Raw genomic sequence first — 27,406 nt, 5'->3', positions numbered from 1 at the left:
TCTTATTTTAATAACCCAGCTACTTAACAATTAAAGTATGTTCATTAGGAAAACTATGAATTTAAAATTACATTGTTTAGATTCTAATTCAAAAATTTTTGCCAAATAGGGAAAAAATACAATTGTTTTCTTTTATTTTGATATATAACCTTAAAGTTATTACTTCACTGCTTGGTTTCATGAAATTATTCTCTATAAAAGATATTTTTTGTAGCATCCTATCTTCTCATGTCCTTATTCCTATTTTATAAAACTTAACGTTTAGAATTTGTCGCCAAGTTTGCCTGCTCATTCCTGAAAGAGGACAAGGAAGAAAAAGATGGCGAGAAGTCGCCAAGCAAAGACAAAGAAAATGTCCAAGATAAGGGGGAAGTGACCCCCGAGAAAAATGACAAAAAATCCGCGGATGATTCCAATAATTCATCCATTGATGATGGAGAAGAGGAGGAGGAACAACCAATGCCATTCTTTATGCACAGGTAGTAAGATGCTTTCACTCATATGGGGTAGTTGCACGAAGTGCATTTAAACTTTAATTCAGTGAACTGTATATTTTTTTCTGTTCAAACTTAATCTATATGACATAAATTTGAAAGAATTCAAATTTTCTACCAGGTAGTTTTAAAAATATCAAGACTTGAAAATCATGTTTTTTGGATAAATGCGACTTATATGGCTGTCTTGTTTTCATAAAACTAGCATGATGACTATTTTGGTGGTCCCTAATTGATTTCTATTTTTTGTAATACAAAATTATATATGTTAGACGCTATTATTGTACCTTTTGCTTGCAATCAAACTTTTAAAATGCAATTGCAACTATACCTTTAATTTAGGAATCCCCTCTTCCCCCTAATATTTTTACTGTAACTTTATAGCAGTGTTGCGGATCCGCATTGATTGTATGCGGATCCGGATACTCCAAATTTAGTCAGTGCGGATCCGGATCCTTAACAATAAAAATAATATCACCAAATTTTTCAAAAAATATTTATTCTTTAATCTCGAAGTCAAAAATACTTTTAATTTTCAAGTCTGAACATAAACCTTAAAGATTGGCTCTCATCACAAGAATGTCTTTGTAAGTGACTATTTTATATAAAGGGATAGTTTCACGAAGTGCATTTTAAAAAAAATATACAACGAAATACACATAACAACAAAGAATGACCAATAAAATATTCAGTATGGTACTTAGAGTAGTGATCTTTTTATATGTCTTAGTAGAATATATTAGGCATTTGATAGATATGATTGTGATAAAGAATTTTAACATTGACCTGACCAAACTTTTTTTATTTAACAATATCTAAAAGAGTTAGTGATTTGAAACATAAATTACATGAGAATAGTCTTTTTATATATATATATATGTGTTGTATGGTTAGTTGGTATTTCCGCGTGAGATAATGTGTATATTGTAAGTAAACCAGACGGTTTTCTTTATTTTTTTTAAAAAGAATCTATAGAAAACCTGTCCTATAGTGAACCGGACGTTGTTTTTTATGTTTTTTAAGTAACTTGTCCCAAGGGGAACCCCTGTTCAATTTTTTTATAACTCTTGTGAAATATGTTGTGAAAGTCAATAAAAGTAGCGTGACTCACCACAAAACAAACATGTGTAACCATTCATCCAGGTAGACAGCAGCATTTCTGATCTCTGTAAAATTCACAAATGCTTGGTCTATGATATAATAAGTAAAACCCCAGAATAGACTAAAATACTTCTGGAATATATAAAAGCTTCATAGGTACATAAAATAGATCATTGAATAAGCAAGATAAAATGCACATAAATGTATTTTATAATAATACGAGTTAAAATAAGATTCTTGGTCTATGATCACTGGGTGCTTTAGATTAGCAGAAGAGTCCTCCCTTGGTCATTTAAAGTCGGCCTCTTCTTCTTCATGAGATTAGACACCCAGTCTGATATTTGGTCTGTGATCACCGGTATAAGTACCTAAACAAATAATATATGACTTGGCCTGTTTAATATCAATCTTCACATATGTGGAAAAAGATTAGGGTAAGGGGGGGGAAATTTCAGTATTTTTTCGTTTTTTTTGAAAAAAAATGGGGTAAATATTAATATTTTCAAATGAAACCAAGACTGGTAGAAAGCTTATGGAAAGGACTATCAGGTCCTATAAGGACGTTATCCTAGGACTTTTAGAAGTTTGCCGAAATTGACCGCAAAAAAGTTACCGAAAATTCCCCACCAGCGGGGGAATTTTCGGTAATTTTTTTCAACCTAAAAAAAATCGATGAAAAACGGCCAAACGGCCAGTCGAACATAAATAATCATAATTAGTATAGGTTATAGGGATTATCCACAAAAAATTTCATAATGATCGGACTATTCCTTCTATGTTAAAAATTAATTTTTTTTGAAAGACGCGAATTTTCGATTTTTTTTTCGAAAATTTTTTTTTAAAAAACTTAAAATTAATATAAAAAAAAAATTGTATTTTATTACTTTTTAGGCCTGATCCTAAAAAAGCTCACATTGAACTATAGATTTAGACCAAAAAACATGAAAATTGATTAAAAATTGACCTCAATAATCGAATTTGAAGCAAAAGTGTCATCTTTGCAAAAAATCTTGACTACATTTTAACCTTAAAAAAATCGATGAAAAAAGGCTAAACGACCAAACAAGCGTAATAAATCATAATTAGTATAGGATATTGGGATTAACCACAAAAAAATTCATAAAGATCGGACTATTCCTCCTATGTCAAAAATATTTTTTTTCAAAGGACCAGAAATTTTGATTTTTTCCTCGCAAAAATTTGCTTCAAAAAATAAAATTAATTTTTTGTTTTGTTTTTTTATCTGTTCTATTCATTTTTAGGCTTAATTCTTAAAAAGTCCATATGGAATAATAGATTTGACAAAAGAAAACATGAAAACATGACCTTAAAAGTTGAATTTTAATTTCTTTTGAAATTACCGAAATTTCCCCCGGCGCCAACTTTGGTCATTTTTGAAAAAAATATTACCCCGATTTTAAAGCTCTCAACAGATTTGGAAAGAGCGGGCAATTCTTAGTTCAAAAGGTTTTTACAGATCAGCTCTAGGTCTTCCAAATTTTTGTGTACGTCGATCTTTACACACCTACTAAAAAATTTTTGAAAAAAAAAACATTTTTCGTCCGACTTTGAGACCCAATAAGTACCCTTAATATTCATCTCACAAAAAATTCATTTCATACTTTTTTGTAGGCAATTTAATAAGGAACAAATTTGCTTTAATGTTTTTTTCTGTCATTTGAAAGGAACATGGAGAAAAATGTCATTTAATGAAGGTAGGTCGAAATTACCGAAAATAGCCCCTTACCGAAACTTCCCCCGCCTTACCCTATCTAAAATTGGTGTTTTGGCTATACATATTAGGAAAAAATAGACCATTCTCATGTAATTTATGTGGCAAATCTCTTTAACTTTTTTCGATATTGTCAAATAAAAAAAGTTTGGTCTGGTCAATGTTAAAAATTCTTTAACATATAATCATATCTATCCAATGCCTAATATATTCTACTAAGACATATAAAAGTTCACTACTCTAAGTACCTTAACTCTTTAAATACACTTCATAGAACTATCCCTTTAGGTAGATTTTTTCATAAATTTATACCCCAGGATCCGGATCAATACTGCTTTATAGTCATTAGGGTGTTTTTCTTTGGAAACTATATGTGAGGACCTCTTTTAATCTTACATACGTTAATTATAATTGAAGGTGCCTATGTGGTCCATATGTGATACAAGGGAAACGGCCGTTAATTGTTTTTTTTCTTCTGTTCAATATATATAAAATTTTGATTTCAGGCTGTTTGATTGGTTGCTGGATAACCACAACGTAGAGGGTGTTGACGCCAGACTGCATATCTGTCAACTCCTCAACAAGCTGCTCAAGTACATGGGAGTAGAAGCTTGCATTGATGATGATCTATATAACAAGTGAGTTTTTAAACTATGCCTTTGGTAACTTGAAAGTATTGGTGGAAAAATGGAGCGTTGATTGATTCACCTGATATTGTCCTTTTACGCTGTATAAAAATATGATTTTAGCCTCTGATGTAAAAATCATTTTGGTTATACTTTTGAATATATTTTGATATTTTATTTGGCGGAAGAATGGGGCGTTGATTGAATCACATGATATTGTACTTTTACACTGTATAAAAATATGATTTTAGCCTCTGATGTAAAAATCATACCTATTGGTTATACTTTTGAATATCCTTATACTAAAGTAACAGGATGTCTGTGTGTTTGTACCGAAGGATCTCGCTAACCGCAGAACCGATCGGGTTCTCCTTAACAGGGTAGCTTCTCATAAGTCCCGGGAAGGTTTATAACTATTTTGGGGGAGGGTACCACCACCCTCCCAAGAGAAATGACAAAAAAATCTAAATTTTTAAAATTTATGGGAGACTTCAACGTCAAATAAAGAGGTATCGTACATAAAAAATTAACTTTAACAAACAAAAACATTTAAAGTGCCACTAGAGGCCTCTAGGGGCGTAGCCGCTAGTATTTTGATATTTTACTTACTTAACTTAAATTTTTTTAAGATACTTCTCTTCCTACATAATCTACATTATTATGTGGTAGTATTTAAAGTTCTAAACTGACAATTCTTCTAGGATTTACTATGGAATGTTGGAAAGACTGAAGGATCGTGTAGCTGATATTAGATCCCAGGCTGTAACCGCCCTCATGAGACTGCAGGACCCAAAAGATGAAAACTGTCCTATTATCAAGGTAAAGTTTTATTGTCCTTGATTTCAAGATTTCATTTCTTTACCCTTATTGAAATTACTTATGGTTGTGCCTTTTAGAATTATAAATGAAATAAAAACATTCTGGGACCTATGTATAGCATCCCTAAGATAGAGAACTAAATTTGTTAAGTGGTTGGCAAGATTTTTAACTGACAAACAAAAATATCTTGCTACTTTAGATAATAGGTTAAGCGATGATACTTTACAAGTTGGTATGTGGCCTGCTAATCTTTCGAATTTTTTCATAATTAAGATATCTCAAATGAAGTTTATGCCTTACAAAAAGAAAATAATGTTACGTATGACACATAACTTAGTTATGAAAAAAGCTAGGTAAGCCTTTTCTAAAATTGAATTAACAATGGCACTTTTTGTTTTAGGCGTATTTGTTCCATCTTGCTCATGATCCGAACAGCATTGTTAGAAGAACTATTGTAAGATGCATTGGAGCAACTAGGAAATTATTAATCTACATTTATTATAATCGTGGCAACAACTTAACAAGCACCTTATCAAAACTTAAGATAACTTTTAAGGTCCTGAAATCTGTCATACTAATACTCATACTACACAACAGAAAGTACATTTAAAAGGGAGGGGGCGGGTGTTACACTTTTTGAAACCAAACTACAGGAATTCAACTTTAAAAAGAGTTACAGCACTGAAATTTGGAATGACAGTCGCTTTAAAGAGGTACAATGTGGAACTGTGAAGAAAAGTTGGTAAAACCGCCGATACTGCCGTTTCCCGCCCAAAAACAATTCTGCGATAGCGGCGGCCCGCCGCCGTTTCTTCACTGTTCCACATTGTACCTCTTTAAAGCAACTGCCATACCAAAGAGGACTATCCACGAACAAGAGCACGTAATTCTTAGTACCTTCCAGCATTGATCCTAAGTATTTTCTTTTAAAATATTATAGGTCACTATTAATCTATAATACAAAGTAGAACGATGTCTGTCTGTTTGTGTGTGTGTTTGTGTGTGTGTTTGTTTGTCTGTTTGTTTGTAGCGAAGGATCTCGCTAACCGCTGAACCGATCGGGTTCTCCTTTACAGGGTAGCTTCTCATAGGTCCCGGGAAGGTTTGTAACTATTTTCTCGGGGGGGGTGTGACACCCCCAACCCCCCCCAAAAATGAAAAATACCCCCTCCCCCCCCCAAAAAAAAAAAATTCCCCCCCCCTAAAAAATTTTTTTTTTCTTTTTTTTTTTTAAATCTAAAATACGAAAAATTGGTTTGATCAAACCTCTTGGGGCAAAGCCTCTAGAGGCTAGGGGCGAAGCCGCTAGTATATAATATATTGACGAGAAAATTTATGTTTCACCACTTCAAGTTGAAGAAAAGTAAAAAAATGTTCAGGTTTTTGAGTCAAAATTCTATCAAACGTTTTGTTGAGTTCGGGGTGTCTTTAATTGTCCATGTGTCAAATGATAAAAAATTTTAAAAAGTTAAAAGCACAGTTACTATATCTCATATGTATGTTTAAATTAATGCTAGTATGGATTAAATTACAATCTATATAACACGAGTATTCGCATATGTATCATCAAATATCCATTTTATTAAAAGAATTAGCTTTATAAAAGTTTTCAAAATCAATTAAATACCTAAAAAAAAACATGGTGAAACATAAATTTTCTCATCAATACATTAATGATATATGGTTACCTATTATATTCTGAAAGAAAATACTTAGGATCAATGCAGGAAGGTAATTAGAATTATGTGCTCTCGTTCGTGGATAGTCCCCTTTTAGTGCTGTAACTCTTTTTTTCTAGTTGAGTTCCTTTGACTTTTAGTTTTGGTTTCATAAAGTGTCACAACCGCCTACCCCCTTTCTTGCAGCCGTATCAGAACTAAGGATATATTTTACAAGCATTATATTTTAAGCATGTTTTACTTTTGATTTGTTGGAATTCTTCCATTTTTAATTAACTACGTACGTCAAAGACAACAAAAAGTAAATCTAACATTCCTCGCCCTCTTATAGTTGTATCTTATTCCCATACATGTGATTGTCAATACAAGTATGACGTCATAGAAACGGTTTAATAATAAAACGTATATGCAGACTGACACTGCCACATATTCTTGAACGAACACAGGATGTGGACGATGGAGTTAGGTAAGTTCAACATTTCAACTGCTTAACAGTAAAGCTTCTTTATAAGTCTGCATTAATATTATATAGTGTGATTTTTATTACTTAAGTATTAAGTGAATTTGGTAAATATAAATGAAAAATATTACATAGGGAAGGTCGATATGTGCATTTAATACTATAGCTTATTTTCTTCCACTAGTAAAGTGGATTTGTTTGGTTTATGCAAAAACCAGCGGTTACGCCCCTAGAGGCCTCTAGGGACACGTAAAATTGTTTCTTTTCAGTCTATTTTAAAACTAGCTATTTACCTAAATATTTTTTTCGCCGATAGATGGTGTTAGTTACGTTTTTAGGTAATTTTAATATTTGTTCACAGGGCAGCGTTTTTTTATTTTTGTCGATTTCTCTGGGAAGGGTGATGGTACCCTCCCCCAAAATAGTTACCTTCCCGGGACCTATGAGAATCTACAGTTTTTAGGAGAACCCGATCGGTTCAGCGGTTAGGAAAACCCTTCGGTACAGACAGACATCCTGTTACTTTATTATAAGGTTAAGTCCTACCGCAGAGCTTAGTTTATGCATTGGTTCAATGGAATCAGAATAGTTTTCGTTATTCTATGCTTGGACTTTTTTTGTAGGTAGCCCGAAATTGCAAAATTCTTTAAATTAAATTCTGTGTAGGCGAGCATCATACAGATTTTTGGCTGAGAAAGTGCACATTAAGTCACTGACGATTGGACAAAGGGAGGGCGTTCTGCAAAGAGGACTGAAAGAAAGATCTGAACCTGCAAGAAAGGTATTAAAATTTATTGGAATCGTCTAGTAATTTTCAATTTTTCGAAGAATGGATTTAGAATACGTGAATATTGTGATACCGGTCAATACTTTCCTCCATGGTGGTCTGGGGAAGGGAATTTAGGGGGGGTATTTGGGGTATCATTATAATAGACAGTTGGAAAAAACTGTTTATCAGGGTATGCGAGAATCTCTCACAATTGGTCTTAACTTCTTAAGTTTGTGTTTTACTCTGATTTTTAAACAAATCTGTATATTAATGTAAATGTTTATTTAAAGTTTAATTTTGTTAGGTGGTGGAAAAGGAGTTGATTCCCAGTTGGCTGCGCTTGAGCAATCATAATATTATTCAATTTCTTCACCATTTGGACGTTGGTAACTCGGAACAAAACTTTAAGGTATGAAAGTTTTTTTATGCTTCAGAATGAACTAGCTAGAATAAAATTGATAGACATTTATACAAATGGTTTAAGTCTTTCAAGAAATAATATGCTTTTGAGTACCGTACAGTCTTTTAGTGACTTTTTGTAGAAGGTACTAAAACCATTACCTTATTGCAAAGGGACCAGGTTTGTATATGTTGCATAAAATTTATTTTTTCCCTTGTTTCAAAATTTAAAAAAAATTCTAAGAGGATAACGCCTTCATGTCTTGATGTAATAATGTATAACATAATATTGCTGATTTTATTTTAAATAGGACAAAATTAAAAGATCATATAAATTATCAGAAATATTTATATTAAAACAAGGATGACAACATCCATAAAAGCGAAGCACTGAAACGGTAGGACAAACGGACATTAACACTTGTACAGTGTCAGAACTGAATAATCATAATATAAATGTAGGTTAGGTATAAGAGTCAAAGCAAAATTGTAAGTAAATTTGTTGAAAAACTGCTTGATTCTGGATAATGTTTATGGACATACTAACATTATTAAGACTTGATTATAGAGTTGCTTCGCTGATTACATTATACTTTCTTGTCCCAGAAATCAATATACCAAAAATCAGATCAGTCGGATGATTAGATCACATAAAAATTTGTTGTTAAAAAAGTAAAAAAATCAACATGTTTAAAATAGACGTACGGACATTTTGGTGATGATTATAGAGTTGCTACACTTTCTAAATCGTACCTAACTATTAAAGGAATCACCATGCAAAATTTGAAATCGATAGGACAATTCTAACATGCCTAAATTAACGAAAAAAGCTATCAGTTACGGACGTACGAACGGACGGACGGACCGACCTTAATTATAGAAAAGCCTCGCTTTTAAAAAAAACTCAAGTGCTCCTTTTCTTTTTCAGGCAGGAGCATCACACATGTCTGCGCCTTCTGGAGCCCTGGAGGTTATCTTCAAGGATATGCCATTCAATGAACTGGTCTCCAACTTTCAGGTAAATTAGTCCGTACAAAAGTTGCAGGGATCTTAAGGGATAAGACAATGGATGATAAATTGATGTACATCCTCAATGATTAACACAAAAACAATGAAGACGCTACTAGTCTGGAACCAACAAAACAAATGCATTAAAAACACCCAAAGTTTTAAGCAAACAAACCAGATTACTTTTTAAATTAACTTTGGGTACCAGTATAATATACAGTCCAATATTTATTTTGTATTCCCCATAAAGGTGAAATTCTCCCGAAAGGGTGGTTATACCCTCCCCCAAAATATTTATAAACCTTACATGCCAAGACTTATGAGAATCTACATATTAAAGGAGAACCATATCGGGTTATGGGTTAGGAAGATCCTTCGAGACAGAAAGACAAACTCACAAACATCCTCATACCTTTATTGGATAATTAGGACGTGATTAAAATTGTTTTTTAGTACCTTGACCAGAGAAGGTTGATTCCCGTAGAAAAGCTAACACCAGAGACTGCGCTCTATTGGAGAGTTCTCATTCAGTTCCTTACTAAAGAGGTAGGAATAGTTATTTATCGCAACGTATTGTAGACAGCTTTCCGCGGATATTAACATTAAAAATTACAAGATTAAAACCAGTTTTGTTAGACATGCGGGGCTGAAGGCCCGTGTTAACAAAACTAGTATTTATTTATGATTATTAATTTAATATTCCAGGAAAGTTGTCTGTAATTCGATATTATACATGACTTTTTAGTTTGGCTGAGGACCGGTTCTAATCCACGGACATGAATCGGTTTCGAAGCCAAACTGAAAAATATTCTTTTTTCTTTAAAAAAATGTTGCTATATCAAAATTTTAGCTTCTCGAATCAAAGTGAAAACTATTTTCTTAATTCAACAAATGAATTTTACCGCAGGGAAGGAAAAAACATACCTAACTTTAATAATAATTTTATTTCTTAGTAAACCGGGAAGATATCAAAATTTTTCAAAATTAAAATAAAAAATCCTAAGTGGAAAATAACAAAAATGTTAAAATCTACCTAATATTTAATCAAAATGCATTTTTTAGACAAACGACGATTACGTGGACAAGTTGCGGCCAGAGTTGAGCCCTTTCTGCGACTATGTCCGCAGTTTTGTGCTATCCGCAACCGCGAGACTGAGCGAGGATGATGACCTGAACTGGGAGTTTATTGCCAAGGAGTTGATCATCATTTCTTCTTTCTATGATTTGGGTGACGAGGTTTGTTTTAGCCTATTTTTTGTTTTAACTCTATAAATTCTTTTACCAACAGATTGCTAAAGTATTTTAATTTTTTGTTGTTGTAATCCTTTTATAAAAGGAATAGGATGTGTGTCTGTAGCCTAAGATCTCGCTAACCGCTGAACCGATATGGTTCTCCTTTTAGTGAAATTTCTTATAGGTCCAGAAATTTTAAATATAACTATTTAGCGGGAGGAAAATTCCACCTTCCCAAGAAAAAAAGATCATAGAAAAAAATTACAAAACTGAAAATAATATTTTTTTTATTTGTAACTAATGTTTTAAGTGGATGGTCTACTTACCCCTTTCCCTTACCTTAAGTTTCCATGGAGACCTCTAGGGGCATAGCCTTTAACTAATTGTTATTAACCTAAACAATTTTTAAAATTGCTTCTTTTTAAATCAGGTTGGACGTAGAAATCTGGTGAAGCTTGTGAAAGATTTGTTGATATCCGACAGGACGACTTCCTCCCTCATACCCCAGCTGATACATATCTTTACTAAGTAAGTTTACATCTTCATTTCTTTTTAAGGGCGAAGCTTTTCTATAATTAGGATTGGTCCGTATGTCCATTACGGTTATCTCTTTTCGTTGATTTAAATAGGTTAGAATTGTCCAATCAATTTCAAATTTTGCATGGTGATTCCTGTAGTAGTTAGGTATGATTTAGAAAGCGTATCAACTCTTTAATCGTTGCCAGAAAGTACATACGTCCATTTTAAACATGAGGATTTTAAATTTTTTAACAGCTAATTTGTATGTTGTGATAAAATTATTCGATTGATCTTTGTTACATTGAAGTATAAAATAAGGGGGGAGGTTAGGAGCTATATTTAACTGTCCACTGGGTGGGCACCCTGTGCCGACTTTTAATAAGGTCTTTAAATATCAGCCAATAGCGTCGGAAACATTAACACAGCTACATCAGAGCTGTAAGCAATTTGCTGGCAAATGAATAAAGTCCCCAGATAGTTGTCTGTGTTATACATTTATGCTTATACAATATACATTTATACTTATACATTTACTAATATGTTTTCATTTAGAGTTGAGAAGAATGCTCAGTCTCGTATTGATCAGATTGCTGAGGTTATTGCTGAACTGAAGGATCCTATGACTGTTGAACCAGCAAAGGTAGGCAATCAATTATTTAGTGGCGTGCACATATAGTTTTGACAGGGGATTTGTTGGGGTAAAAATCGGGAAGGCAGTCTTAATGAATTTCGTATTTTAGAGTGGTGGTTTATTTTTTTAAATCAAAATAATTCATAGTCTTCTAAATGGTAATTTAACAATGAAGCTTAATGATTAATCATTGTCTATGATTCATTAATTTAAATATAAAATAATGGTTGAATGACACTGTTTTTACATAGAAAATAAATATGCTTTAGATTTAACTATTTGATTCTCTTCATGGAAATACTATTTTTTATTTGAAGGCTTTGGAGAGTGCTGAACCAATGGACACCTCTGGCGAGGCTCCTGTGGTCGACCAAAAACTAATCCGCAGCCTCAACCTGGAAATCGCCAAGCTCCGCGTCGACATGACAAGCTGCCAGGACGCCCTAGACACTGCCATCCAAGAACAAGACTTTGTCAAGGCTCAAGAAATCAAGATAAAAATCCTTGATCTTGAGGCGAAGCGTGCCGGTCTTGAGCAAGAGATTAAGGCGGAGCAGGATAAGGCGAATGTTATGCGGCCACCGGCGGCTACCCCCGAGCCGTCTGGAAATATTGTCAGCTCTGGCACGGCTGGCACGTTGTCCGAAGCTGTTCATGAGGATCCTGCGGTCACTCTCAAGTGTCTGAAGCTGCTTGTTGCAACTCTACAGGTATTTTATTACTAGTAGCGCAGCTACTCTATCGCTCGGTTTTCTAAATCTGTACTTATATAAGATATTTTAAAAAGTTTGTGTTTTCTTTTCATTAGGTAAAATTGTATTGTATTGTAAAATACCAATTATTTGATATGAAAGAAAAAATTTTAATTCAACATCTAAGCAAAACTTTTGTTCTCTTAGCATTTCCCCTACGTAGTGAAAATGCTCATTATTACGTTAAAGTTATGATCTTTTTTTGAGGACTATCTTTAAAAAATGGCATTATTTTAAATCAAACACAAGTCTTTTAGTGGTAATATTATTGGGTATTTAATTTAATTTTCTTGCAGGATCCTGGAATTACCCAGTTGAACGCCACCCTGCACACCCTGCTCAGTGAGATGGTTGTCGTAGCTGTGCAGTCAGAAATTGCCAGCATTAGGTAATTTTTTATCTCGTTTTCATTGGAAACCGATTAAAATCCGGTGGATTTGAACCGGTTCCCAACCATACTGAAAAATTATGTCGGCATCTAGGGGCCTTAAAAACTGATTTTAATCTTATAATTGTACATTTAACATCAGCGGAAAGCTGTTTATAATACAATGCGAGAAATAACTATGTATTCTTTATCTTTGATTTTTCGGAGCTTTTCTTCAAAATGCCAATCGAGCTTTTAAAGGCATATAGTTTTCACTTCCTATTTCTAAAACTATTTGAAAATAAGGTTGGGGGGATTTTTTTTCTTATGTTTGATCCCTGCGGGACTTATACCATTTTGCGCATGTTATTTTTAAATAAAATTATGGGGGGGGGGGGGGTAATCGCACCTCCCCCATTTAAACGTCCTTGGTTTAAGTAGTTAATATGAATTATTCATTTTAGGAAGGAAGCCATCCTTGCCCTGGGATGTTTCTGTCTCCGTTCCCCCGAAGACGCGCGCACGCACATGTTGCTGCTGCTGCAAGCCGCGCACATTGACGTGTCCGAGGTGCGCATAGCCGCCATCTCCACCGTCATCGACCTGCTGATGCGCCACGGCCTGGCCGCCTTTATCACGAGCACCGGCGCGTTCGCGGGAAATGATAAGCACAACTTGAGCGGCACCGAGGGGGAGATGAGTGAGACGGGGAGTAGTATTGAGACTGCGCTGGACAGTGATATGGCGACTAGGGGCGCAGCTCTCAGCCAAGCTGAGCTGAACGCACAGGTTTGTCTTTTTAGTATTTACTATTTATTTTGTTAAAAAGTGCATATAGTTTTCATTACCAATAATTCAAAATATAGTTTTAGTGTTTTTTCGTCTAAATCACATCTAAATTGCTTTACAGATAGGGTAATTTTGTGTAACGTCATTGGGGATGTACATCAATTTATCGGCCATTGTCTTGTCCTTGTAGATCCCTCCTTTATTGTACATCTTTTATTTTTTTAAGGGCGGCAACTCTGTGGTAGTAATCCTCTCCAAAATGTTGGACGAGCCAGACCTGGAGCTGAGAACCGAAGTTGCCGAGGGCCTGTGCAAGCTCCTCATGATCGGCGCCATCAGCTCGCCCAAGTTGCTCTCGCGCCTGCTGTTGATGTGGTACAACCCCATGACCGAGTCTAACTCCAAGTTGCGCCACATTCTCGGCACCTTCTTCCCCCTGTACTCGTCCATGTCGAAGGCGCACCAGATGGCCATTGAGTCCGCCTTTATTCCGACAATGAAGGTAAAAATATATTGTACTCTTAATTAAATAAATAACATTTAAAGTTCTTTTAAAATTAAAAAGATGATTTATTGTACCAATGGGGTAGTGTCATGAAGTGCATTTGACAAGTTTGATTGCAAGCATAAGTTAAAACTTAAAAGAATACCATCTAACATATATAATTTTGTATTACAATAAATAGTAATCAATTAGGAACTACCAAAATGGTTATCATGCTGCTTTTGTGAAAACAGGACAGCCATTTACGTTGCATACATCCAAAAAAATGATTTTCAAGTCTTGATATTTTTTAATTCTACGAAATATATGTTCTATAGGTATTTAGTTTAAACTATTGAACAGAAAAAAATATGCAGTTCACTAAACTCAAGTTTAAATACACTTTGTGCAACTACACCTTTTAAATTATAACAATGTTTATCTTTCTAGGTATTGTTTGATGCTCCTATTACCTCTCCTCTGGCTGAAATAGACACGGAGGACGTTGGTATGTTCCTTGTTCACCTCACCAGGGAGGACATTCTACAGAGTTATCAACCATCCAAACCAACAGTTGAAAGTGAAAGTACTATTTCTAGCGTCCACGACACCCTGGCGTTCACTGTCTGCAATGAAATCCTGTCAGCTCCGGACAGCTTCCAGACCAAGGTTCTAGTTAAGATTCTCAGCAGCCTGCAAATTACAACCAACAACTACGTTGGCTTGAGGGAATTGAGTGTGCTGTCAGAACAACTGCTAACCCATGTTAGAGAGAAGCTTTGCCGCAAATCCCTGGAGAAATTCGCGAAAAATATCTCCGACTGGTTGGCCAGAGACCCTTCCAAGGCAATCGCCGCAGACAAACGTCCGTCGTCTGTGGCAGAAATGCGGCCGCTGGACGAAACTGCGGCCTGCACACCTGGCAAGAAGAAAAGATTTCTGTTCAGCCAGAGCTCGATGAACAACTCCTTGCTGGATCCGGACAAGGACGAAACCTCCAGAGGTGATGTAACTGAGGTTGGCTCCCTGTTCGGAACCCCGCGCAGGATTCCCAGCCCCGTGCCCTCCAGAGATCAATCCAAGAGCAGGATCCAGGAGAGCCTGGAAAGTACAATTGAAAAAACCAAGGATTTGGAGATCAGCGAAAATACAGCAGCCAACTCTACTCTCAGCAAGGAGAATGATGATGAGACAATGGAGACTGATACTGATGCATCTGATGAGCGTGTGAATGGGGTGGAATCGTTGTCAAGTGTTGTTCCGGATACCCCAACATCTAGTTCCATTCCTACCTCACAGGTAAATAACCAGCGGTTGGATAGGCAACAGATATATAGTATAGACTATAGATAGATGTAATGAAATGATAATTGTATAATAATTTCTTCAAGATTAGGGGATTATTTCTTAAATTTTTGCGTGGAACTACTTATTAACAGACGTCAACAATTTAGGATTTGTTATTTTATTTGATTAATTTTAATTATCGATTTCTTATTCATTTAAGCACGGGTTGCACAATCACTTTTATAAAGCACGATAAAAAGTTTAACAATTCTAAATATTATTCAGAGCTCAGCGGACGTCGTACCTGACACCCCCAGTCCTCCTGCCAGCCCTGGACCTCGTAGACGAAGTGTTAGGTCAAGTGCTTCATCCAAAACCTCCATATCCTCCAAGGACTCTGCTAAAGATAACCCTAAAGCTAAGGAGGTGGCTGTTAATGGTATTGCCAAGAATGTTGATCTAGAATCCCCGGCTGGTTCCAGGTAAGATTAGTATAAAAGAGCATACAAAAGGTTCATGAACTTTTTTTCAAGCAAATGATTGTATATGAAATTAAGTTGCCATTGATATTAAATAATTTCTTAAATGTATCTACAGTTCTGATACATGTTATATTTTCTACTTCATACATAACCATTTGGATTTTGATTCTTATTGTTTTACTTTATATTAATATTTTATGTATGTATGTATGTATGTATTTCAAAATTTATAATTTATCAATCTCATTTTATGAGATTTCTTTTGAGTTAAAAATAAATTAGTATTCTTTTAAGAAATTTTACCAAATCATACTGTAATTTAAACACTACGTCTTAATATGCGATAATATTAAGTATTTCTGATTTCATTTTCATAATATTGCACACAAAGTAATAGGTGACCAAAGTTTTCTGTAAAAATATCACAAGACAAAAATTGATATTTTTTCTAGGGTTGGTAATCCGTATCCGAATCTGGGACTGGGAATCCGCCCAATTTTTAGCCAATTTTGGAATCCAAATCCGAATCTGGAATCCGTTTTTTAATAGCGATTTGGATTCTTATTTGATAGGCTAAAATTAGCGTCTTGAGTTTTTTCTTTCAATTCCGCCTTTTTGAAGGCAAAGATATTATTTAAAATATCTTTTAAAATTTAGTTCTGTTCTCGGAAGTGAATTATAGAGAACACCAAGAAAATTAATTTTTAGAACTTATGTAGCACTTAAATTTTTTAATTTTTAAAAAAAGCCTTGAAAAATATTGCTAGAATCCGGAATCCGAATCCGGAATCCGTGGGAATCCGCCTTTTTTGGACGGATTCTTTTTCTGCCTTCACCTCTCCCGAAGGGAAGAGAGAAATTTCAAGTTTTGCCATGTAATCAAATATTGACAGAATACTTGAAATATCAATTCCAAGATGAAAAATATTAAGAAAATGCAATGAATAACTATTTCTAGACGTGGAAGTCGTCGTTCTTCACCTGCCCCCGCCCAACTTCTCAAACAGAAACAACAATCCAAAGAAACCACCGCAGTTGCCAAGGAGACCACCGCGCCTCCGAAAACCACCGCTGCTAAGGCAACCGTGCCTGCTAAGGAAAAGTCCACACCAAGGCATACATCTCCCAAGCGGCCAGAAAAGCGATCTTTGGAGGTTCCTGGAAGTCCTGGCATCTCCAGAGCTGGACGTAATAATAGTCCCAGAATTGATTATAGGTAGGTTTCATATTATACCAATGTAGCTTGATTAATGTTTGTATACTAAGATCCTTTGAATTAGTCTTCTTGTAACCTAGGTCTGACCCACAATACAAATCCTCCCCCTCCCCTTTCTAACAATAAGCATGTTTGTTTCTGATATGCTCTAAAGACTAATTGCGAAGCTGACAGCTATTACTCAATCACTAGAAAGAGAGGGGGCGGATTTCTAGCCACTCAAAAACACACAAAAGAACCCAAACTAAGAATGAGGGTTGCAACCCAGTGATTTGGCATGGCGGTTGCTTGAATGACGTAAAATTCAGGGAGGGAGAGGATATTGAGTCGTTAATTACACTAGTTAGTTGTAATGATTACAAAAAGTGGCTCATCCGTCCCTCCACCCTTTTTAAGATAAGAAGTTATTTGCATGTTGTGTTTAGTCATGTATTTTTATCAGGGTGCCGGAGCCGTATAATTTTGATGCGGCTCCGGCTCCGCGGAGCCGTATTTGGAAATACGGCTCCCGGCTCCGGCTCCAGCTCCGGCTCCGGCTCCTACCTTAAAATTAATATATAAATTTTTTTTCATTATTGAATTTGATAAAATAAAATAAATAATATAAAATATTTTGCTTTTATTTGATTAAAGCTATATAAAAGTAGAAGGATGTGTGTCTATTTGTTAAGTAACAATAGTTTTTCAGTTTATTATATGGAAATAGACCGTTGCCAAATTATAATATTACTTTAAAAAATCATTTTTAGCTAGTCCGGAGCCGGAGCCGTTTTTAACGAAAAATACGGCTCCGGATCCGGCTCCGGATCCGGCTCCGGCTCCACCAAAAATGTTGCTGCTCCCGGCTCCCGGCTCCGGCTCCAGAACACTGATTTTTATATAAATAGTTTAGATATTTCCTTATGTAGTTGGTCTTTTGGCCCAAGGTAGCATTTAGGAGAGTAAGGGGAAAATAGCTTAAAACCGCCCGAAGTTATTCCGAGATCTTTTGCTTGACCCAAAAAAATACAATTTTTATATAGGCTATTAACTTTTTTCTTCATTTTTATGAAAAGTAAATCAACAAATAGGGTGTAAAAGTAAATAGAAAAAAATGTGCCTTAATTTAGATGTTATGTGAAGCTTACCTCAGCTGATGTGGTCAAGAGGTATGTCTTGTTCAATGTTCATGTCTTTATAACTTGAGGCAAAATTTGTTTGGCTTTTGGGGACTTTTAACTTTTTTCTGCTACACCAAAACCGGTTCTAAGCCATTCTGAAGAAGAAAAAGTATGTATTGTATTAGAATGTTTTCTGATTAAAAGATGTATATTGTATAATTTATGCCATGCATCACTAATGCTTAATAATAAATTAAAACAAATAATTTTACATTTTCCTTCTGTGGAAAACTGCGATAAATAATTGTTTATAATAAAGCTATATATTTGCATTTCAGTGTTTACAGTTTGAATAGATTAGTACAGTAATTTCAACTTGTATTTTAGAACTGGTAAACCTGTCGTACAAGCCGACAAAGAAAACTCCCCCGCCGACGGTATGTCGCCCAAAAAGACCCAACCACCGCCCACCTCCAAGCTCTCCTCACGAAAACCGTCCAACAAACAGTTGTCGCCGAAAAAGACCAACAACCAGCTGTCGCCGCCGTCCAGAAGGAACAGTCCGGCCGTGAGAAAGGATCTGTCCCAGCAGGAGGTGGATTCACCCCGCCAGACACGGCGGTCAGCCTCCCCGTTTGTGAATGGGATCAGTGAGATTGGGAAGGACAGCGCCGCATCCAACAGGAAAAGGGTTCATCCTCCCCCATCACAGGTAAAACTCATGGAAATTGTATGTAAATAAGATTACCCCCCCCCCCCCCAAATTTTTAAATTAATCTTATTATTTAAAGTAGCTTTAGATCGCAATAACAACTGAACCGATTGGGTTTTCTATTTTAAGTAAGCTTCATATATCAATGTCCTGTGATGGATATTTGCTATTTTTTTCAGATTATAATGTTAGTTTAAAGCTATATTTTTCTTTCCCTTCGAATACTGAGCCCCTAGATGCTAAGGGGCTCACTGCTCGTATATGATATAACGACTCCTTCCCCCAAAAAATGGGCAAAAACCATCAGTTTTCAAAAACATGCACAGGGTGTCCCAAAAGTGTAAAAATTTGTAAAAATAGGCAAATATTATTGTTATTAGTCAAAATCTGTATCTATATCAGCAGGGTGACCACTGTGTACTATATGTACTTTATGTACTATATAGTCAAAATTTTGTACTATATGGTACTATATGACAAACTAGGTACTATATGTACTATATGAGTTAAAATTTTGGTACTAATTGAATTTTTAGTAGCGAAGCTACTCTATAATTCACTTTGTCCGTCCGTCCGTCAGTCAGTCCATCAGTCAGTCAGTCCGTCAGTCCGTAACGCTATGGGGGAAATGGGATTTACTCAGCTCCTATAAAAGATAGAATTCTGAAATTTTTTGACAACATTCCCATCATTAAGGAGCACAATTAACTATAAAACATCAATGGCGATCGGACGGCTTTTTAGCATGTTTTAGGCTATTTTTAAATTTTCCACATTTTCCCCCATATCTTTGGTGTTTATGGTCCGATTTTCAAAATTCTTTCAGTTAAAGATATCAAAATTAAATTTTCCGTCGTTTGGAGAAAACAACAATAACGGCCAGACTGCCTTTTTGCAGGTTTTTAGCCATTTTTACATTTTTTACATTTTCCACCATATCTTTGGTGTTTATGAACCGATTTTCAAAATTTTTTCAGTTATAGATATCAAAATCAAATTTCCCGTCGTTTGAAGAAAACAACTATGAAGGTCAGACTGCCTTTTTGCAGGTTTTTGGCTATTTTATATTTTTTTACATTTTCCCCCATATCTTTGGTGTTTTTAGTCCAATTTTTAAATTTTTTTCAGTTAAAGATGTCAAAATTAAATTTCCCGTCGTTTGAAGAAAACAACAATAATGGTCAGACTGCCTTTTTGCAGGGTTTTGGCTATTTTTAAATTTTTTACATTTTTCCCCATATCTTTGGTGTTTATGATCCGATCCACGAAATTTTGTGCTTCGCTACTTATGGATGTTGTCATCCTTGTTTTTAATATTATTTTAAAACTTATTACCAACCAAAGTATTATAATATTGTTTGTAATATTACAATGTACTTTCAGCTCTAATACATACTAATATAGAGAGTAGTGATTTGGGTATGTAAAGTAAAATTATAAGCTTTGAAATATGCAATGACTCTTAAAATCACCTTGATCATATATTTTTTTGCTTCAATCATTTTTATTATTTCTTATAAGATATAAAACTCTTTTTGTTCTTCATATTTTTATGATTGCTGAAGCGGCTAAATACATAGGCTAAATTTTTAATTAGTGCTTTTCCTGTATATTGCTAGATGACCAAGTTAGGTTAAGTAAAGAATGCCCTGCTGGGTTAGGGTAGGACCTTGGAGGTGTATGTATAGTAGACCGACTCAAAATGCAAAAAAAATTGGCGCACTATTTTAACCCATTTCTTTTATGATATAATGACAATTGACATAAAAACAAGTGTTCTGGTACCTTTTTTCAGCAATATGTCAATTTGATTTTCATAAAAAAAAAAATTTTGTTATGGCTTTATACACCTTCCTGAATTTGCTTTGAAGAGTAAGATCTACTGCAGTTCATGGTAAAATATTGCTGGTAAGCAATATATCCAAAAATCTATGAATTTTAAAAGCTGCTAGCTGCCAAACGGCTAAATGTTCAGATCATATCCGCACACCATTTTAGGCGGCCTACGAAGGCCTACAAATAATCTGGAATAGCCAAGATCCAATTATGCACAGGGAAAGCTTCACTGAAGAAAAAACGCGTAAAATAGGTCTTTTTCGCACATTTCTCAGCACTGAGAGATAATTATGCATTATTGATTTATGGCTATAACAGATTATTTGTAGGCCTTAAAACAGTGTGCGGGCATGATCTGTACGTTCAGCCGTTTGGCAGCTAGCAGCCTTTAAAATTTATAGATTTTTGGAAATATTGCTTTACCAGCAATATTTTACCGTGAACTGCAGTAGATCCGAAGAGTATATTAAAGAATTTAAAAAAACAATTTTTAAAGATTTTGATCATAGAAAGGGCTATCCTCAAAATACTGACAATTTTGGATGTTTTAGCAAAATCAGCAGATTTTGAGTTATTTAAGGATAACTTTTCAAGGGTCAATATTTTTATAAACCATTTTTTAATTCTTAATCTACTCTTCAGGAAGGTAAATAAAGCCATACTTTGAAAGAAGAAAAAATTTTCTCCTCCAGAGGGAACCCTTCCCTTTTTTTATGAAAATCAAAACTGACATGTTGCTGAACAAAAGCAACCAGAACACTTTTTTGAGTATCAATAGTCATTATATCATGAAAGGAACTGGTTGGAACAGCACGCCCATTGAATTATAAAAAAATTGGTAATTCTGAGTCGGTTGGTTGGTTGGTTGGTTAGCCTTCAGAGGACGTCACATGTATCTGCCAAAAACATGTATTTTGCATCTTATAATGAAGTTTATCAGGGGGTTCTGAGTCGGGATTCTGAGTCGGTGAAATGTATAGGTTTAGATCCTCACTGTAAATTTTAATTAATATAATTGACATAAAAAATTCTCATTTGATTATCAAATCTTAACATTTTCTAAGCACATTTCACTACACTGATCAACCAAAAACGTCCTATTAACACTCACTGTCTACAAAGGGTTGAATCTCAGAGACTATTTAAGATAATAATATCCTTTTTTATTGTGTTGGACAATAAATAACCTACTATGGAGAATTAGTTTACACTTTTATCAGACTGTTTATAAATAAATATTGCACCTTTATTATTTACAAATTTTTAATTAAAGGTGGGCCATCTAAAGTTACTTGGATACTAATAAAAAAACCTGTTTCTAGCTTTGTTATTGTATTTGGTATTCAATAAAAAATATTGCTTATTTTATCAATTTCTAAGTAACTATACATTGGTTTAAAGCAAGGATTGTGTTAAAAGTCAGCTTAACTGTTGTGAAAAATAGAGAACTATGTCAAAAGTTTAGTGTTAGCCATAGAAGGAAAAAAAGACAAGTAACCGCACATTTATATAGTCCGGAAATTTTTCCCCAATCTTGGACATAATTTGATAATCTGATGAGAAATTTTCTCGTTCACAGTCCCTTTAATTACGCAATAAATGTCCATTTTTAGGACTTATTTGAAAAAAGTCTTCTAGTGTTCGGTTCTTCCACCAATTAAAAAAATTGTTTAATGCTCCCTCATCATTTCACAAAAACCTTATTATTTAATTTTAAAAAGTCCTCAGTTTTAAGGAAAACTATTTTTGTTTAAAATTACTAGGAATATCCCATTTTTTGGGTGAATTTTTTTTTCATTTTGGGGGGGGTTGTTAAGGGGGATTTCCTATCCCTTTTATTTGTTTTTTTTCTCTGCGGCTTCGCCCCACACTGTGCTTTAAACCACCACATGAACAGTACAAATATTTTCTGAAGAGTAAAGCCCAATTGGTTTAGCAATTACTTTTTACTTACAAGAAAAAATTTAGTGGGGGATATCATTTTCTTTTTTTTTGAGGGGGTTAGGATTTCCCAACCCCACAAAAATTGCTTAAAACCACTATATGACCGGTATGTATATTCCCTGGAGAGTAGTGCCCATTCAGTTCAGCAGTTACCAAATTCTTAATCTTCAGACGGACAGACATCAAGCTTCTTTGTATTATAGACTAGCAGCTAAGTACCTAGATTCTAGGACATCCCAGAACATAATTCTGAAAATTAAATAGCCCAAAACCTACATACGACCTCAGTGAAGCTTACCTCAAATTGCTAACCCAATTGTTCAGTAGTTAATGAGATCTTAAGCTTCAGACATAAAACCCTTACTACTTTATTTAATAAGATATATAGGTACTATTTTTTAATATTTGGTACTTTATGGTATTACTACATAATTAGTTAAAATTTTGGTACTATATGGTACTATATTAGTTTAAATTTTGTGTACTATATGGTACTATATGAAAATTTTTATGTACTATAAATGTACTATATATTTGTAAATTTTGAGTGGTCACTCTGTATATGACAGTTTTAAGTAACTTAAAAATAGAAAAAAAAAATTAAAAAAAAACAAAAAAAAAATTTCTCTTTTTTTTAAATACAGGGTGTCCAAAAAATATGAAATTATTGATCTGGTCAGAAAACACTATGGCCAAACATACTAAGACACATATTAGAGTAATTTGAAAAAATAGCCAATTTGGACCAAGTTTTAGCTCTACAGACGCAAAAATCACATTTACAGGGTGTCCCAAAGTGAAATTTGACAACCTTATAGTCCCGGGTGGTCCGAACCGTTATATACCACATATGTACACAGATAAAACACAGGATTTAAGCAAAAAAAAATGATTTTTTTCGGACAGGTATTTTGGGTATTACGCTAGATATCCAAAATACACTTTTTGTTGGACACCCTGGAAAATTAGAGTTTTGGCCAAAATAGCATTATGTGCGCTTTTTACATGAATAAACGATCATTTTGGTGTATAAAATGTATAGATTGGATGTAAGATTGATGAAAAAATTTATTTTTAAAATTGTGAAAAAATGGGTGTTTTTTACATTTTTGTTACCTACCTTCATAGATAGCTAGATATTTAGACATCCAGGGACTCTGAAACTTTTTTTGGCCATCCAGCATCCTTGAATGACCCAACGGACTAAAATATTATTATAGAGTATTAAGCTTATAAGCTTATAAAAAAAAATTATCTTAAAATTAAAAAAAAAAATATTAACCTTTTGAATCTTGGGCTAATTTTTATTTTTTTCTATTTTACAGGAGAGCCGTAACAGCAGCCCTGCGTTGAGAACCAAATCTGCCCGCAGCAAAACTCCGCCCAAAAAGACTGCCGTAGCCACCGGCAAAACACCAGCAACCGCCGGTTCCAAGATGGCATCGCCCGCCTCTGAAATCCGCCGCAGTAGCAGAAAGGCGCTGGCGGGTTCTGACAGTGATAGCTCATCAGTTGCCTCGCCTAACCTTAGAAAATCTAAAAGGTATAGTAAATATTTTTTTAAAAGCGAAGCTTTTCTATAATTAGGGTCGGTCCGTACGTCCGTCCGAGATAGATAGCTTTTATTCGTTAATTTAGGCATGTTAAAAATTGTCCTATCGATTTCAAATTTTGCATGATGATTCCTATAGTAGTTAGGTACGATTTAAAAACCGTAGCAACTCTATAATCATCACCAGAATGTCCGTACGTCCATTTTAAACATGTTGATCTTTCTACTTTTTTAACAACAAATTTTTATGTGATCTAATTATCCGTTTGATCTGATTTTTGGTATATTGATTCCTGGGACAACAAAGAACAAAAGAACAATAGTATAAGCGAATCAACTCTATAATCAAGTCCTCAAAATGTAAGTATGTCCATAAACATTATCCTATATCAAGCAATTTTCCAACAAATTTACTTAAACTTTGCTTCGACTCTTTTGATACTTTTATATTCTAATTATTCAGTTCAGACACTATACAAGTGTTAATGTCAGTTTGTCCTACCGTTTCAGTGCTTCGCTTTTATGGATGTTGTCATCCTTGTTTAATTTCGCCTCTATATTAAATGCTAACACTTATTTGATATCTCTTAGTCTGTAGCAAAGGATTTTGCTAACTGCTGAAGCTATATGGATCTCCTTTACAGTGAAGCTTTTAGGTCCTTGGATTCCTTTTAACTATTTTTTTTTGGGGGGGGGGGGGCAAAATCTTCTATGGAAATAAACTTCTCCCCGCTCTCCATTAATGAGTTTTTAAAACACAAAAATAAAAGTGGACATTACATTTCTACCACCCCTTCCCACATTGTTCCTGAAGGCCTTGAGGGGCGCAGCCTCTAGTTTAATCACTGTCAGAAAAAGGTTTTTCCAAACTAAGAAGCTTTATCATCTAGATATGGCGTGATACTAAAATATCTTTCTTGAACATATCTTCCCTCATCAAATTTAAAGCTTCTGATAGTTTTATAAAAAAATATTCTCCTTAACTCTAAACTTGACTCAAGCAGTGTAATTTCTCGGTTATAAAGTTGGTTGTCACTTTCCCATATGTTGCTTGTTCAGTACTATAAACCCCCCTCTTTTTTTTAAAATAGATCTTAAATCAATGGGGATTGGTGGATTTTGCATAACCCATGCGGGGTCTCTCACCCCTCGGGGTTACCCAGTACCTAATTAAATCTAACCTAACCGGACCTAATGTAATTAACAAACAAACAATCAAAAATAAGTGGGTGCAGTGGTGTTATTAATGCTTTGTGTGATAATACAAGTTAGTCCAAGTTGGTGCTTAAGTACTTTAGCCATAAAACTGCCAAACTTAACTACTGAAAAGGAAAAAATTGCAGAATAGCGGAATAATCAACGTTTGGTAGCAATATTATACTATTATTCTAATTATCCTTCAGTTTATGTGTCACAGTGTCGTACTGGTAAAGTACGGTAATCTTGGTTGTTGGTAGATGACTAAAAATTCTTGTCCAGTTTTTTCAAGAACATTACCTAAGCAGTTAGCAAAATCTCAAAATTGTAAAGTCCTATAACTAAACGGGAACGGGTAAAGCTTCCCTAAAATGGAGAATTCAATTGGTTCAGTAGGTTCTCGATGTTTTAAGCTACAGACAAAATACCTTACTACTTTATAAGTAGGATTTTAATAAATGTTTTATTTTCAGGGCTGTCAAGTAACAATCCACGAAAGAGTTGCCTTAGAAAAGAACTGAAGATACAATGTTGAAATAAATAATTTTTAACTTAAAATAATTTTATTTTCCTATAAAAATGTCGGGTATAGTCCCTTTCGTGACAACGCCTCTTAAGGGGCGTTTTGTCGTATTTTCACAGAAGATTTTCTCCTTTTTCTAGCTCCTGCGGGGGGGCTTTAACCCTGCGGGGTCAAATGCCTAACCCTTTGAGCAATCACCTAACATAACCCAACCTATCAAAAGCTACTGTAAAAATACGACGAAACCTTGCCACGAAAGGGACTATTCCCGAATTGTCTTTTTCCCTAAATCAAATAGTATCAATTGTAATATTTTTCACTTAATTATTTTATTTTATTAAATATCCCTTTTCTTTGTATTATTTTTTTTGTAAATATTGCCTTAAAGCCTATGTACCTGACGTATTTTTTATTATCATTTATGTATTTTGACACTCAAAAAAGTTTTTTTAAAATCAATTTTTAATAATAATAAGACAATTTATGTTAATGATTTTTGTTTGTAAATTAAGTTCTTGTAATTATTGTTTTTATGTATTTAGTATTTTGGTTGAAATATGAATTAATATAAAAATATTAATGAAAATTAGTAGAAAATAAAATATTTTAATATTGTTTTGATGGTTTTTAATTTCAACATTATCCTTATAATAAAGTAACAGGATATGTGTTTGTCTGTCTGTTGTTTGTACCGAAGGATCTCACTAACCGCTGAACCGATCGGGTTCTCCTTAACAGGGTAGCTTCTTATACGTCCCGGGAAGGTTTATAACTATTTAGCTGGAGGGTACCACCACCCTTCTAAGATAAATCGCTAAAAAAATCTTATTTTTTACGTAGAATCTTTAACGCAGCATAGAAAGGTTACGTATTATTTTTAAAAATACTTTGAAAGTGCCACTAGAGGCCTCGAGGGGCGTAGCCGCTTGTATATCTATAATACAAAGTTGAACTTAGTGTGTTCCTCTGAGATGGGTTTTTGAGAAAGAATGCCGCGTTTTTCGGGCATTTTTTAGACATTGATTGATTGAACGAAGACGATATCGTCTTCGTTCTGAGATCGGTTTTTAATAAATGCCGCATTTTTTCGACAATTTTTTAGACATTGATTGATTGAACGAAGACGATGGGAGAGTATACAACATAAGAATTCAAAATTTTAAAATTATTATTATAGCCATTTGTATAATGTCTATTACAACTTAAATCCATTTTCGCTGCATATTTAATATTTATATTATTAGATATTATACAAATGGCTAAAATGATAACTTTAAAGTTTTGATTTCTTAATTTGTATACTCTGTTAAAATCGTACGGGGCATTGATCTTCAAGATGAAATAAGGTTTTTAACAGAGTATACAACTTGAAAATTTTAAATTATTATTTTAGCCATTTGTATAATGTCTAACACAGCTCTAAAAAGATGCATTAATAAATATGCAGCGAAAATGGATTTAAGTTGTATTAGACATTATACAAATGGCTAAAATAATAATTTTAAAATTTTGAATTCTTATGTTGTATACTCTGTGTTGAAATTCCATCGTCTTCGTTCAATCAATCAATGTCTAAAAAATTGTCGAAAAAACGCGGCATTTTTTAAAACCCCATCTCTAAAGCTTAACCCTTACAGATCTAGTTTTTTCAATCTCATTTTTTTTGTAGGTAAGATGGAGAGCTGTAACTTCATG

The 27,406-nt window shown here is 34.3% G+C and overlaps 1 protein-coding gene across 10 annotated transcripts in view; it reads left to right on the top strand.

Annotated features, from left to right (window-relative positions):
* The window catches only part of Cap-G (Chromosome associated protein G), a 28,130-nt gene extending 1,802 nt beyond the window's left edge, over positions 1-26,328 (top strand). Inside the window, exons 3-26 of one of the 10 annotated variants that reach the window (XM_080168942.1) lie at positions 266-479; positions 3,834-3,965; positions 4,655-4,772; positions 5,173-5,249; positions 6,864-6,917; positions 7,578-7,692; positions 7,985-8,089; positions 9,008-9,097; positions 9,541-9,633; positions 10,150-10,323; positions 10,751-10,848; positions 11,392-11,479; positions 11,788-12,180; positions 12,519-12,610; positions 13,054-13,378; positions 13,605-13,880; positions 14,313-15,161; positions 15,435-15,631; positions 16,590-16,847; positions 17,957-17,995; positions 18,335-18,659; positions 23,765-23,982; positions 25,662-25,769; positions 26,100-26,328. In XM_080168942.1, coding sequence (XP_080025068.1) covers positions 266-479; positions 3,834-3,965; positions 4,655-4,772; positions 5,173-5,249; positions 6,864-6,917; positions 7,578-7,692; positions 7,985-8,089; positions 9,008-9,097; positions 9,541-9,633; positions 10,150-10,323; positions 10,751-10,848; positions 11,392-11,479; positions 11,788-12,180; positions 12,519-12,610; positions 13,054-13,378; positions 13,605-13,880; positions 14,313-15,161; positions 15,435-15,631; positions 16,590-16,847; positions 17,957-17,995; positions 18,335-18,659; positions 23,765-23,982; positions 25,662-25,674 — 4,343 coding nt within the window. In that variant the 3' untranslated portion in view covers positions 25,675-25,769; positions 26,100-26,328. Of the gene's footprint in view, positions 1-265; positions 480-3,833; positions 3,966-4,654; positions 4,773-5,172; positions 5,250-6,863; positions 6,918-7,577; positions 7,693-7,984; positions 8,090-9,007; positions 9,098-9,540; positions 9,634-10,149; positions 10,324-10,750; positions 10,849-11,391; positions 11,480-11,787; positions 12,181-12,518; positions 12,611-13,053; positions 13,379-13,604; positions 13,881-14,312; positions 15,162-15,434; positions 15,632-16,589; positions 16,848-17,956; positions 17,996-18,334; positions 18,660-23,764; positions 23,983-25,661; positions 25,775-25,970 lie in introns of all 10 variants that reach the window. The other 9 variants (XM_080168940.1, XM_080168938.1, XM_080168943.1 and 6 more) reach the window with 9 other exon arrangements.
* The last annotated feature ends 1,078 nt before the right edge of the window (positions 26,329-27,406 follow it).

Source organism: Acartia tonsa, chromosome 8 (assembly GCF_053477335.1).
Source record: "Acartia tonsa isolate MP-2025a chromosome 8, ASM5347733v1, whole genome shotgun sequence".
Taxonomy (NCBI): Eukaryota; Metazoa; Arthropoda; class Copepoda; order Calanoida; family Acartiidae; genus Acartia; species Acartia tonsa.
The sequence above is the reverse complement of the archived record's forward strand: the minus strand, read 5'-3'. Positions and strand labels throughout refer to the sequence as shown.